The 14,348-nt window shown below is 48.6% G+C and overlaps 5 protein-coding genes across 5 annotated transcripts; 4 read left to right on the plus strand and 1 right to left on the minus strand.

The window, feature by feature from the left end:
* Positions 1-1,878: 1,878 nt before the first annotated feature.
* Positions 1,879-2,211, plus strand: ONS95_008587 (uncharacterized protein; the record flags this gene model as incomplete). The annotated part of the gene is made up of 1 exon (XM_058502147.1): positions 1,879-2,211. The coding sequence occupies one exon, from the start codon at positions 1,879-1,881 to the stop codon at positions 2,209-2,211; it is 333 nt and encodes a 110-aa protein (XP_058349177.1).
* Positions 2,212-2,498: 287 nt separating this feature from the next.
* ONS95_008588 (uncharacterized protein) lies at positions 2,499-3,620 on the plus strand (the record flags this gene model as incomplete). The annotated part of the gene is made up of 1 exon (XM_058502148.1): positions 2,499-3,620. The coding sequence occupies one exon, from the start codon at positions 2,499-2,501 to the stop codon at positions 3,618-3,620; it is 1,122 nt and encodes a 373-aa protein (XP_058349178.1).
* Positions 3,621-7,792: 4,172 nt separating this feature from the next.
* ONS95_008589 (uncharacterized protein) lies at positions 7,793-10,103 on the minus strand. The gene is made up of 2 exons (XM_058502149.1): positions 8,179-10,103; positions 7,793-8,119 (listed from the first exon to the last, which is right to left on the minus strand). The coding sequence occupies exons 1-2, from the start codon at positions 9,058-9,060 to the stop codon at positions 8,063-8,065; spliced, it is 939 nt and encodes a 312-aa protein (XP_058349179.1). The 5' UTR covers positions 9,061-10,103; the 3' UTR covers positions 7,793-8,062.
* Positions 10,104-11,743: 1,640 nt separating this feature from the next.
* Positions 11,744-12,313, plus strand: ONS95_008590 (uncharacterized protein; the record flags this gene model as incomplete). Its single annotated transcript, XM_058502150.1, has 1 exon — positions 11,744-12,313. The coding sequence occupies one exon, from the start codon at positions 11,744-11,746 to the stop codon at positions 12,311-12,313; it is 570 nt and encodes a 189-aa protein (XP_058349180.1).
* Positions 12,314-12,379: 66 nt separating this feature from the next.
* On the plus strand, positions 12,380-14,108 carry ONS95_008591 (uncharacterized protein; the record flags this gene model as incomplete). Its single annotated transcript, XM_058502151.1, has 2 exons — positions 12,380-13,156; positions 13,203-14,108. 2 exons carry the CDS (start codon positions 12,380-12,382, stop codon positions 14,106-14,108), a joined length of 1,683 nt encoding a protein of 560 aa, XP_058349181.1.
* Positions 14,109-14,348: the final 240 nt, after the last annotated feature.

The following is a 14,348-nucleotide window of genomic DNA, read 5'->3' on the forward strand; positions in this document are numbered from 1 at the left end:
AGATATAGCCAAGGTAATTCCCAGCCTCCCAAGGTATTTCCCAGCCTCCCAAGGTATTTCCTAGCCTCCCAAGGTATTTCCCATCCTCCCCCTGAGTTATATAGTTATGGAGCCGGCGAGGTGGCCTTGAACGATGGAGCCGGTGAAGTGGCCTTGAATTAGACAGTGGTCAGTTTGATCAACAAGTAAAGTGAGAGAGAACTTCCTAAGTAGGCCAAGGCCGTCAAGTCAGTGGTTTACAGCTTAACAGAGCTGAATAGGAATGTTCCCGAGAGGCTTTTACCCTTTCACTTGCCTTCTAGTAATATAAAGAGACCGCGAGGAAGACGGAGCAGCTCGACGTTAACACACAGAGCACAGCATCTCTTTACACTACCTTCAGGACGCAACAACACAAGGCTTCTGATAGCAGAGTCAACCATTTGCTAGAGAGCAGTGGGAGAATCAAGTGTTGAAGAAGATCCATTGGCACCTCTGTCCGGCACAAGAGCCTAAGCAGATGAGGAGGAGAACCACCAACTGACTAGCCTGGAAAAGCTAAGTAGGAGAGACATGGGCTGAGAGAGAGATGAACTGTGAGAAGTAGAAAGCAAAAGTACTGAAGGTGAGAGAGCTTACTTGTAGATATTCTTGAACTTGGAGTTGAAGTTGGAGTTGGAGTTGAAGTTGAAGTTGGAGTTGGAGACGATAGCAAACTAAAAGCAGGCCAGCTTAAGTAACGTGAGGAAGGTGGAGGTGCTTAGTTATGAAGAATCTTGAAACAGGTTGGAGTTTGACGAGTTCAACAGCAAAGGTGAGTACTGAACGCGTGGGAATACTGTTTAGACGACAGCAAGGGTAGGAGACAATATAGAAGGGAGTACTGAAGGTTTGAAGCTGTAGTAAGAGAGGGAGGTGGAGGTGCAGGTAGAGGTGGAAGTTGACTACAAGGTTGAGGTGTTGTTGAAGGAGGAAAGAAAGAAGGTTGGAAAAGTAGGGGGGAGGCCTTTATATAATCGTAAAAGCGGTGAAGCTGCTGCCTTGGCGCTAGTGAGGTAGCAAACAACTGAATTTGCAGCCACAACTCGCTAAAGTGAAGATATCCCCAACTCAGAGTAGATTCCTCTAAACTAAACACAACACTTGAGTGCCTCCACATGTAGTAATAAAAAAATTATCTTCATGTACATCTAAGACTCAGCTTTCTTTTGATGTAGATTTCAAATTATTCTGTCGCTGGAGTGCAAAGCTATTAAGTATGTAAGACTGGCCTGTCGGAGGGAGTTGTTTGCAAAGTCGCTTACCATTGTGACAGCTTGCCTACACTACGTCACTCCTGTTTGACAGCTTGTCAAACAATCACGTGCATAAGCATCTTTGCAAACCACCAAGTACCACTGGCATATCAACAAAGCTATGCACAACTACTTTTTAACATGTCGCACAACTGTAACCTCTAGAATTAATTATTTCAGGTTATTCCGCATCTCCTAGTCAAAAAATCATGTCAATAGCATATCGCGTTGTAGAGATATCGCTATTTAAACGTGACTGGCGCAGGGATTTAGTCAGAACGAACGTTCATACTCCATTCTACGGTCAGTGCCGCTTTGAGTGGCAGTCCTTTATTTACCTGTGTCGAAAGGCTGTTACTCTTGAAGGGTGGGAGGTTTGATCGAGTGGGGGCAAAGAAATTGCGGTTCAAATTTCCAGACCCACCTTTCCCTGCCACCAGGATTATAGCAATCTAACCCCGCACCTTTACCGCTGCCACACGCTACAACAACGGCCCGTACCTGGCCTATCAACCCGGCTATCCCTATCTTCCAAGCACTTAATCTCTTCAAGCTCCTCTTCTTTTTCTTCACATCAAGCGATCTAAATAAGAATCTTTCCACCATGGCTCCTATCGTCTTCGCCAGAACTACGGCCCAATATCAAAAAGCCGGCTTTGAAAAGAACCAGGTTCAGAGGGCTCTTTATGCTAGGAACACTATCAATCGCTACAATAGAGAAGCTGATATCCAAGATGACGCTGCCCACGACTCATTTGGCAGGCCTAATTTCAGTCAGAACTACAACCGTGGCCTCTGGTTTCATCTTCGGAGGCTCCTACAAAGCGATGAAGCTATTGCCAACGCTATTGATCCCACCTGGCAACTCCTACCGTTCCCTGAAGAGCTCCAAGACTCTTTTGGCTATATGGAACTAGTGGACATCTGTCTCTACTGATGTACTCCATCGAGTGCTACAACACTGTCTTCTCCTCCGACTTGAAAAGCATGTCAAACTTCCGGCTGGTTCAATACCCCTTTGCCCACACTAACAGGAAGGCTAAAGAAAAGTCTACTAGAGACATGCAAAACTTCAAAACGCTCTCTACTTTCACCAACTTCTCCACTGAACACCTAGACAACGGACCGGCGCAACACCATATCGCCCTTTGGACTACCCCTGAACGTAACTGGGTAGGCTAAGGGAAGGATGCTAAACTCGATCCTATCCACGCCTGGGTAGGGATGGTCGGGGTAATTTCTGACGAGCGCCGATACCTGGTGATCTACGACCCAAACCATATTGTTCCTACTCCAAACGAGAAGCACAAATCAGGTCTTCTCTCAGGACAGAAGTTGTTCATCCAGCACTGTCTCGCTCACTGGAGTAGCTTGTCGACCTCCCGCCTATACGTCGTAGGTCACGGCACGGGTAACAACGACGGTGTCTGCCTACAGCACTGCTCTAGGTGGATTCAGCATCTTCTTGGAAACGAAAACTGGAGGAAATTCCCGTGGACAGAAATTGAATTACTCAGTAACCAACACGGAACTCCAATCCTTTGGGAACGACACATTCCGAGGGGCAACTCCCGTAATACCCCTCGCAACACCCCAAGTACTCCTCGACTAAGCACTCGATCTTCGTCTCGCTCAGCTTCTCCGGCTCCAGGACGCTCTACGTCCCCAATCTCGCGCTCTTCCTCACCCCACGGTGGTTCAAGCTCTAGAGGACGACAGCGCGGACTTCGCCAACAGGTCAGTATCAACTTACTCACTGGAAATGGAGAAGGACCTTCTGGCTTTACAGGTAACACACCAGTGCCAAGGACACCTACACCGGACCCAGGGCCTGCGGCTCCTACCCCTGATGGAGAGTTTATGCCAGACTGGCAACTCCGTCGTAGCGGGCCAACGCCTGAGTTTGGAGGCTCCACAGAACCTAGCCGGCCTATCACACCTGAAGCCGAATACGCTGCAGAACGACCCCCAGCGTACCTCCCATGGGCACAAAAGTCGAACTGTCGTGCGCCTAAACCCGGGGAACCAAGTACTCTCTGGGACAGAAACCGCCAGCGTACTCCGGAGGGATTTCGCCATTTGTTCTCTTCTCTGGGAGGAAACCAGGACTACTTTGATAGCCCTGATGGCGTCTCCACTCCGACCGCCCGCTTTCTGGTTTGGGATAACCACATGCCTCCCCCAGCGCCGGTAGTGCAGGAGAACATCTATGATATCTCCCGGCACACAGAAGACGCTCCTTGGGACCTAATCGACAACGATGACGACGTCGACGAAGACCTCTTGGCAACCTACCAACTGGCACATGAGCAACAGACCTATGATGCCTTGCCACAGATGGCTTAGAACCTGTGGGAGCTGCCCCTAAGTAGCCTGAGGTGCAGAGGAGGACCGACGGTCCTTTAGATGTCTTTCGAACTTGCCTGTTGCCTCTTAGGAGTCTAGTTGTTGTTGCAGAATGCGGGCCTTGCTTGGTTACAGGGTACAATACACAACCTGGTTACCCGGGAAAGGACTCGGTGGAAATCAGAATTTCACAGCTGGGCTACCCTTGAAAAGTACTTTGTGAAATTAGGGGCCAAGCTATAGGGAGGGGCTTCATCATCTTTTGATCAAACTTAATTTTTGGAAATAACTCAACAACCACGCCTTGTACGGCAAAACAAATCCCGGGAATTGAATCCTAGAGGCTTCTTGCCCCTATAGCACCGACTTCAGGTTCTCCCTGGCTCGTCGTGGGCAGGAAGAGTGCAGACAGGAAAATTCACGCGTCAAACCTCAATAAGGAGGCGCGTCAACTCAAAGCAGCATGCAACTCAGGAGCCAAACGCAAGGTTGACATACCTCATGGAACAGCAGTCTTATTCCTAGACTCAATCATCACCTATTTTGAGGTAGCAGAGAAACAAGACAGGCAGGACGCAGTCTAGAAGGCGGTCCAACAGCTCCAAGTAGACATCGCGGCCTAGCATAAACAGCAGACTGTATCACTGCACAAACTACTCAGCAAGGGTAACTCCCCAGCTCGGGAGACACATTCCACTACGAGTACAGGACCACAGGCACATGAGGGGAGACAGTCATACACGTCAGTGGCCAGCAGCGGAATCACTGCAAGAGGAGCTGCCACAGTGTCTTCTACGTCTACAGCTAGAGCCTCTTAAATCAACAGCATCACTACAAGGGAGATACAACTTGCTGTTAACAGCGAAACCATAAAGAAACTGCTCTGAGACCAGCTCAAGCTGAACGAGCATATCGTCGAGCAGGCTAATATCGCTATCACTAGCGTGTTAGGGAACCGCATCAGCCACAACAACAATAGCAGTCGGGCTACCGCGTCGACCCCAGCCACCCTGCCACGATAGGTGGAGTCGGCGAGGCTGATACATAGTCGAGACGTCTTTATATACGCTGAGAATGCAGCTGTAGCAGAGAGACTAATCCATCAAGGGAGGGAGTGGCAAAGCCTCCTGGGAGAAGGGGTGGAAGTGATAGTACTGACATGAGGCGTGGTAGTATCAAGTATCCCGATTAAAAGCGTGGACATGATAAACCAGGAACAGACGATCAACACGCTGTTCTGTAACAACCCCAACCTGCTGTACTCGGCAAGCGCTATTAAGAGAGTAAAGTGGCTCTCAAAGGCAAAGCCGGGGAAGATACACAATGCAATAGTAGTGGAATTATACAGCAAGGAAATCGCTAACGCATGCATCGCAGCACAGAGAATGGTTTGGGAGGGCGCCCCAACAAGCGACCTAGCAATACAGCCGAAAAGCTCAGGTAGTGCAGTGCTTCAACTGCTACGGCTTCGACTACACAGCACGCATGTGTGCGGCTGTGAGGAAATGCGGTTTCTGTGGATCGAAGGAGCACCAGACCAAGGAGCACCCCGAACCAAAGGTCACTACCACCCACAAGTGCAGCAACTGCAAGGGTAACCACCCGGTATTCTACAGAGAATGCAAATAGCGGAAGAAGGTCATAGAAAGAGCTGTACAGGAAAAGCAACAGCCAGCAAAGGAGCTACTGTTTCCCAGCACTCCGACGCTAACACTATCAGTATCAGAGAGGGGTAGCAGACAGTTGACCCCCCCTCACCAGCAACACCAGCACTAACCACACTGGCCACGACACCAGAGTTGATACCGGAGACTGCTGGAGGGGACGCTATGGATATAGACAGAAGCCAGAGCTCACCGATCTTCAACCTCCTAAAGACCTCAAGGCAACACATCCGCTTTAAGATGCCAAAGAACATAGAGGGGGTATTCGGTGAATCCCTGGCCCCCAAAGTAACGGTCCCGGACCCAGCCCCAGAACCAAGGAGGATGCTGAAGCCGGTGGCTCGTAAGCTCTAGAGCTCCCTAGTTAAACCAACAGAGGACGGGGAACTGAGCGACAGGTACACAGTGGTAACAAGGCCCAAGACTAACAGCAAGTTCAAAAGGGCCCCAAAGAAGCCTCACAAGGACTACATGGGACCGCTGAAACTCCAGAGGCTGATAGACTCCGGAAGAGATAAGGACCTTAACTGTGAAATCGACAGCTTGATCGCTGAGAGTGCTACAGTCGATAAGGCCGACCCAAAAGGGACAGGATCAGGGGCCGAATTAGAGGAGGTAGAGTCCAGCTTTTCTACCAACTCCACTACAGGGTCGTCGGAGGCTCAATCAGTATCATCATCATCAAGCTCTACAGGCATAGTGACAAGGCAACAAACCCAGAACTCTCGCCAATGAGTGTACACCACCACAAAACACTCTCTATTCTACAGTACAACGTGCAGAAGTCATACGATGTGATGAACCTTCTGCTCTGAAACGAGAAGACCTGGAAATACGACGTTATTATAATCCAAGAACCATGGCTTAACAACTATAATAAGAGGGCTACCCACAACTCATCTTAGGGACAGTTCAAGGCCTACCTAGCTAACGCTGAGAGACCACTGGTCAGCTTATTTATCCACAGTAAAATCCACCCTAGCTCAGTCCCTGTTCGAATCACAGGGAGAGGACCTCACCTGAGCTTAGCACATATCACAGTTAAGTCAGGGGAAAAACAACAAAGACAATCACGGTATACAACGTATATAACCCACACAATGTGTCAGACCCGTATACAAATGGAGTCCGGGAGGGAATACCCCGGGAGAGCATACTGCCAGAGCTTGATATTGCCCTCAAGAAATTCCGAGACAACAGTCAAATAGTAGTAGGGGACTTTAACGTGTACCACGAAGAATGGTTTAGAAACCTGCCACTACTAAACAGCCGCCCCGCCATGAGAACGCACGCGGAGACTGTGAGGAGTATAATAGCGGACTATGGCCTCGAACTAGCCCTACCAGCAGGTACAGTCACTCGACTAAGGGCAGATAATCAGTCAAACCTCCGAGGCACTGCGATTGACCTTAGCTAGTGCAGCGTCGAACTCATAGACAGGCTAGCTACCTGCAGAGTGGTTCCGGAGTTAGATATAGCATCAGACTACTTGCCGATCGAGACAGTGATCTCAATGAACTATTCCAGAACTCCTATAGTCCGCCAGCGAGACTACAAGACCATAGATCAGGTGACCTTCCAGAGTACACTACAGGAGCTCTTACCCTTTATAGCTGAAATTGACGCTGTGATCACAACCACAGAACTTGACGATATCACCAACAGAGTGATCGAAGCAACGCAACAGGCGGCAACGTCAGCTACAGTAGAGATGGAGTACACTGAAAGAATAGTCCCACGGTTCACAAAGGCCTGTAGAGAGGCAGTGGATGAGGGGTGAGGTTAAGAGAGCTCAGCGACAATAGAACAAGGTCGGGAGTCCTATTCAAGACCTGTGGGATTTCACAGCAGCTAAGAGAGCTAGAAAGAAAGCGATTCGAGTCGCCCAAAGAGACATTCACAGAGAAAGGGTGTCAAGTGTACGGGATAAGAAGGGGTTATAGTCACTGGCGAGATGGACAAGACAAAAGGGTACCAAGGCCCTATCCTTCACGCCAGATATCAGGAAAAGCAATGGAGAGTTGGCGGAAGATACAGAAGGCAAAGCGGAAGCGCTGAGAGCCACCTTCTTCTCACAGCCCCCAGAGGCGGACCTGACCGACACGTACTTCTACAACTACCCCATGACAGCGGAGAGATGGACTCCAATCAACAAGTGGGAAGTTCGAGAAGCACTGAGAGACGCCCCCCCAGACAAGGCCCCAGGGGAGGACGGAATCCCCAACAGAGTCTTAAAGGCCGCAACAGATATTCTGGCTCTAATATACACCAAGCTCTTCAATTGGTCTATTCAGCTGCACCACTGTCTGAGCCGGTTTAAGCGGTTAGTTACAGTAGCACTCAGGAAGCCCGGAAAGGACGACTAGGCTAGTCCTAGGTTCGCTGTATAACTCTCCACCTAAATGACCTCGACGCTTAGGTTCGCAGCCTTGCGACGTCAGCCTTGCCTACGTGATCAGTTTATCACATAATTCAAGATTAATCATATTATCTATCATGATCAGAACACCCTATGTTATATCTAATACCAGCTACCTAGACATATAATCCTAGCCTATTCGAGCTTTCTATTCCTTATATGAGAGTTCCTTGCTTAAAAAAGAAAAAAAAATCGTGAATATCTAGCTCTGCCTGAAACTATGATCTAGCTGCTAGAAGCGTGATCTTAATCTTCATTTCTAAGATGCTTAGTTCACTGTACGCTGTAACTCCTTGCTCACTTCCTATTTTTGATATGCATGATCTGACTGTGACCTCACTAGGTCAAGACAGACTGATCTACCACTTGATGACCTTCTGTGGGAAGAACTCATCGATGAGATCGAGGTAGTATGGCTGTGAGAAAATGAGTTAGTTTATGTGACTTGCTAAACGAAGTTTAAGACACCACATACCTTGAGTTCTTCAACACTGGGAACCTCGTCACTCTTACTATACAGATCATAAGGGTTGAACTCCTTTACAGCCGCCAGCATTGCATGATCCTTCTCGTTCATAAAGTACTCGTAAGCACCTTGTTGGTGCCATGGGTAGAAAGAGTGGTAGCGGATCATAGCGAGGGCCTCATCAGGAAGGGTGGATTGGTCCTTGAAGACATGATACAAGTACTCGTCGTGACCCCACGAGAGCATGACGTTGTCCATACCACATTCAGGCTCGTAGATACCGTACTTAGTGTTGTATTCAGGGTTGTTGTAATCTGGGTTGCCCTTCATAGTCTCAGGATAGACGATCTGATCACTGAAGGCACAGCCGACAGGGAAGGTATCGCCAACGACATCCCATTGGCCGTTGGCACCGTAGAAGAAGAGAAGCTTTCCGAGATCGTGGACGAGGCCAGTGACTTGCATCCAGCGGGGCTTGCCATCTCTGCGCATAGCCTCAGCAGACTGGATCAAGTGCTCAATCTGGGAGAGGCTAGTGTCGGGATCAGACTCGTCGATGAAGGTGTTGAGCTTCTCCATGGCTTCCCAGACGGTCATCTCAGCGCGGGTGGTGGTGCGGAACTTCTCACGGACCTCGCGGTTGAATGCCACGGTCTGATTCTCGTGCTGGGTCTTGTAGAGGCCGTAAACTCTGGTGTTGCTCTCGAGGTAGTTGCGGAATTGGGTCTTGTCTTTCTCAACGTCGAAGCGAGCCTTCTCGTCGGTGGCGGCTTTGGCTTCTTTCTTCTTGATCTCGGCTTTCATGACATTGATCTCATCTACCAGGTCAGAGACCTCCTCGAGATCAGCGCCATCGCGTTGGGGGTAGACGCTGATTGCTGAAGGGGCCATAGTGAAGAATGTGTGGGTGATGTAAAAAGAAGATGAGGAACTTTTAAGTCGAGATCGAGGATATTTGAGCTTTTAGGGTTTGAGTGCTCTGTGTGACAGCTGCTCGTACTTCGGTGTTCGAAAAACGTAACTCGAGATGCGAATGTGAGAAGGAAGTGATTGATCGAAAAATATGAAAGGACTGAAGTACAGAACTACAAGCAGATGATGGGGACGAAGTGATAAATAGAATTCGAGCAACCACCGCACGACATAACTCAGTATAAACTCTTTAAAGCAAGCTTTTGCCCTACCGGTGTAAATTGCCAGAAACGTTCTGCGAGCGGTACACTAGTACATGCCTAAGCAGCGTTTTAAACCTAGTGTCCCCATACTTTTCTCCGGCCGTGGATAGGTAGCATGTAGAGTATGGGTCTATGACATTACGTCTACCGTGATTAGCCAGACATGAGAGGGAGAGAGACGTAGAACAATAGGGAACCTGGAGAAGCTCGCATCGTGACATGAGAGCAAGTTTTTTCCGGTATAGTCGAAATGTTTCTAGTGCGGTTTAAGAGCTTTGGCCTTGCCTTGCCTTGCCTTGCCTTGCCTGTAGAGGGTACAAGGGCTGTTTCGTGAGCGTGTGATGCTCCGAGCTCTAGATTCGAGATGTTATTTCGGTGGGGTGTGATGTGGTGGGGAGCAGGTGAAGAGAGTGAGGGGTCTGGCCCCGTTAGGACAATGCGATGCCGAGGATGCCCGCTTCTTGTTTGGTGGGGGGGCGGGAAAACGTCGGAACTGAATAAGGGAATTCTCAGTGGACTAGTGCAACTGACACCGCTGAGAATTTCCCTTTCGAGATTTGCACGACTCTGTACCTGTGGGACCGAGGCGCTGTGGGACAGCATTCCTACCTAGTCTTCGGTACTTCGTGACTTGTGACTTGTGACTTTCATGTGCTCAAGGTTTATCTCAGCTTTAGAGTCTTGGGGACAGTACTTGTGACCTGCGCTCGTACCAGTACCCTGTAGGTAGCTCAAATATTGCCTTTTAGAGTAGAGCGCGATGGTTGTGACAAGAAAATAGTCGAAGGGGTTTATCTCAGCTCTCAGACTTCGCTCAGGGGCTGGGGGGTGGCGGAGTAGGTGAGACACACTAGAAAGCTGATTGGCTCGGTAGGTCTTGGTAAGTCTTGGTAGGTTCAGGATTACTAAGCTGGGAGGCCTCTTCGCGAAGCGTCTGAGGTCATTCGGGCGCATTTTGGTGCAATCGTCGAATGGCTTCGGCGATAATTGCTCTTCAATCAACAACCATTACCTGCACCACAATCTTGTCATTAAAGTCTCGGATAAAGGTAGTAGACTGATCCTTGATCTATCTGTTGATATCAGTAAAGCTTCTAATAAAAGTCGTGGAATATCAGGCATATCCCGTCGGATTTAAGTCCAAATTTCGCGTTCGTCGAGCGTCCGTCTCAGATCAACACGCGTTTTGTCCACTTCCTTGGACATTTTTCGCGATAGCACGTAAAAGTCGGTGATTTCTTTGATCGATCGTATACTTTAGGTATTTCCCTATCAGATTATCCAATTTTTATTTCCTCTAAAGCTCATTAGATATCAGGTATTCAGCTGCGTGTGCTTTCGATTCGGATTTCTCGCTTCAGGCACTACCAGCGTCGCCCCATTCAGTCCTCCAATTCGTCACCTACGACCCTACGTTGTTACTACAAGTTACTAGGACTTTCTACTACCTACCACAACCTACTGGTAGTTACCAGACGAATCAGAGTGCTGTATTTCCTTAGGAGAGGTGGTCAGCGGGGTATACTGTAGTAGTCGTACACGTCCGGGTCTGTGCTACTATTCCTCTAAATCACCTACAGTCCACAAATCATACCGAGCCTTTTCAAGTTACTGCAGGGGCTACAGTGAGAATGGCAAAAGGGAAGCCTAGGACTCCCATGACTGGAGTAAAGAGGAGCTCTAAATGGTTCAAGGCTCGCCGGGATAAGTTGAATACGCATGTCCCTTGTCCTCCTAATGAAGGGGACAACCCGAGTGCTAGGAAATTATATGGCTTTAAACAGCAGATCCTTAATATTCAAAACATGTCGTTATGCAACCTCCACACTATCGTATCATCAGCTAGAACTGAGGAGTACGTTGAATTGCAGCCGGAAGTGATTCAGAAGTACCTCTTGCGCATATTACGACACGAGCACCCCGATTCGAACAAAATACTAAAGCCTCATCAAGTTAGAGTACTTAGACGTCTTATCTACTCCCGCGGAGACACATTGTTCATCGCAGGAACTGGGTATGGAAAGAGTCTTATTCTACATGCTTTCGGTATTCTCACCAACAAGATTACAATTCAACTGTGTCCTCTCAGTAAATTGGGTGACGAACAAGTGCATGATTTGCAGGCCTACGGGTGTACTCGCCCTCTTCTGGTGACTCAAGAGACTAAAAGCCGAGACCGTGAGATGTATCAGCGGATTAAGGATAGAGAGTACACACATATTCTCCTAGGTCCTGAACAGGCTTCGTCAGACGAGTTTCGCAAGTTACTTGAAGACCCTCTGTTACAGCAGCAGATAGGAATGGTAGCCATTGATGAATGCCATCTGGTCCGTCAATGGAAAGACTTTCGCACGGCATATACACTCATCCATGAGCTGCGGTCTATACTTCACTAGGATATGGTGTGGTTTGGGTGTTCTGCTACTGTCACAGATGAGACTCAAGAAGTCATCTTGTCTACGGCCGGTTTCCGTGGTCTTGGGGATGGCCCCTATCAAACGGCAATCGTCCGTACCTCCATCAACCGTCCTGATGTTTTCATCAACGTGCAGCCTATTCCAAAAGGTAAAACTGCCGGGTATACCCAGATGTACTCAATGCTCGACGATGCTGTGAATCCAGTCTTAGGAGAGATCACTCCAGAGCGGATCCCGAAGACTATCTTCTTTGTTGATGGTATTACCAAGGTTCGTGAGATGATGAATGCAGGCCATCAATATCTCTTGATGAAAACCAAGAACTCGATTCAACCGCCTCTAGCACCAGACGACGAGTTAGACGAATTACGGGACGACGATTTCCAAAGCCTTATGGACCAGGTGGAATCAGCTCAGGCAGGGGGGCTCCCTTTTGTATTACCACGAAGGACACCAGGAACACAAGTGCTAGCATATCAATATACAAACAAGAAGTCTGCGTCTGGTCACAGGTCCTCGGTCTTTGCAGTTATCAGTATGTATACTGCTTAAAAAGCTACTGTTGATCAGGATCGACTCTATAGTGAATTCTTAAAGGAAGACTCCAAAATCCGTATTATGGTAGCGACGACCGCACTTGGAATGGGGATGAACGTACCAGATGTCACCCGTGTCTGCCAACAAAAGCTTCCTATTGGAGATACTTTCCAGGATACAGCACCTGAGGTATGGCAACGTCTTGGACGTGGAGGGCGTGGATTTGGACGTTCTAGCGTTGGATATATCTTCCTACCCTATTGGTACTTTGACCACTTAGGTATGGACAAGTCTGGTCAGAAGCTCCCTGAACCTAAGACCAAAAAGAAGGTAGTGGCTAAGAAACAGTACAAACACATGCTTCCGTCTCAGCGTACATACACGCGCAGCCAACTTCAGCAGTTATTTACGCCAGGTGATATCAGCGACACTTTCAGTGTCGCTAGCCATGTCTCGAATGCTTCAAACGCATCGTCTGTCGACCAACAAGCACCTACCAGGCCACGAAAAGGCGAAGTTCCATTCTGGACTATAGAGGAGGCTGTCAAACGACGCGGGAGATGTTCATTCTGGGATGCTGTTTGTAACAAGGGTTGTCGCCGCATACCGTTCCTTGAGCTACTGGGCGAGTTCAAGCTGCCAGGGGCTCGTGAGGGCCTAGCAAAGACTGGCTGCTGTGATATATGCGATCCCTTATTCTGTACACCGCTCAGTGTAGCTCCGGAGGCACCGAAAGCAGTCACATTTCGCAAGGGCAGCAGAAGCCATATTGCTTTAGAGCATATCGACGAATGGGCTCGTTCTGGTGCCAAAAAAAATACATGGGCTAAATACCCGTTTCCCAATGCCCGCCTCTGCGTATATAAGTTCATCCTGTCGAAAGCAGCTAGCATACCTGTTCTAGCCTAAGAAAGATTCCGAAACCACTGGTATATGGCAGTCGATGACACTAGCTAAGCTGTCAACAGAAGCGCCGTTGATATCAAAGTGGAAAACATCTGGCATTGAGAAGGTTGCTCTTCTCACCTTTCTTCAAGGCCTACGTACTCTGGTGGATACTGAATATACAAGCTCCTGTCAAGCAGCACAGGAAAAGAGAGCAGCTACTCTTGCATCTCAGGCATCAACACAGACGCCATCAATCAGTACTATCAACAGTTCCGTAGTTTCAACTACTACCCCAGAGGATAAGGATAGTTATGCAGCGTCAGCTGTTGCTAGACTAGACTATATGAAGAGCCTTTCTCTACACGATCCCCCTGTCTCGTCTTCCGGATCAAATAACATAGCTGAAAGGGCAGCTGTCTTAGTTCCTTCACCATCAGTGTCTGTTAGCACTATCTTAGACACAAATCCTCAGACACCTGTGCCAGTACTATTACAGTCTACGCCAGAACGCCATACACATGCTGTTCGCACACAGTCTCCTATCCAGTTACGTCCAACACAGCTCCCAGATTCCCGATTGCAGGTTCAAACCCCCCAAATGCTGGTCCGGAGTCCTCAAACGATAGTCCCAGATCCCCGAATGCAGATTCAAAACTCCCCAATTCCGGCCGGGAGTCCTCAAACGATAGTCCCAGATCCCCGAATGCAGGTTCAAAACTCCCTAATTCCGGCCGGGAGTCCCCAAATGCAGGTTCAAAGCCCCCGAATGTTAGTCCCAGATCCTCGAATGCTAGCCCGGAATCTCCAGCTGCAAGTTCAAAACCCTCAAATGCTGGCCCAGAGTCCAGTACTGGCGTCTAATGGCCATCGTACTTCATATGACCAGTCCCATATACGACTATCACGTCCTCTTAGGGGTTAGGGTTAGGGTTTGAGGTTTGGGTTATATTTGTTTCTAACTACGCTAGCTTGCGACGAGTGTTTTTATCTCTCTCTAATAGTCTTGAAATACAGAAGGACTATACTAATAATACAGAGGGTAAGAGCCTGAAGGTGTCAGGGGTACAGAAGGTAGAGTACTAAGACAGAAGGAGATAATACAGGGTAAGTGGAGTGTGTACCAAAGGGTAAGTAAAGTGTGTATCAGAGGGTAGGCGTAGTG

This window comes from Cadophora gregata (genome assembly GCF_030347475.1).
Source record: "Cadophora gregata isolate MNR1 chromosome Unknown scaffold_21, whole genome shotgun sequence".
NCBI lineage: Eukaryota > Fungi > Ascomycota > Leotiomycetes > Helotiales > Ploettnerulaceae > Cadophora > Cadophora gregata.

Excerpts from the sequence above, each read along its gene's own strand:
- ONS95_008589 (XM_058502149.1), bottom strand. The coding sequence starts at position 9,060 with ATGGCCCCTTCAGCAATCAGCGTCTACCCCCAACGCGATGGCGCTGAT. Across the intron at positions 8,120-8,178 it reads CCAGTGTTGAAGAACTCAAG|CCATACTACCTCGATCTCAT; the intron begins GTATGTGGTGTC and ends ATTTTCTCACAG.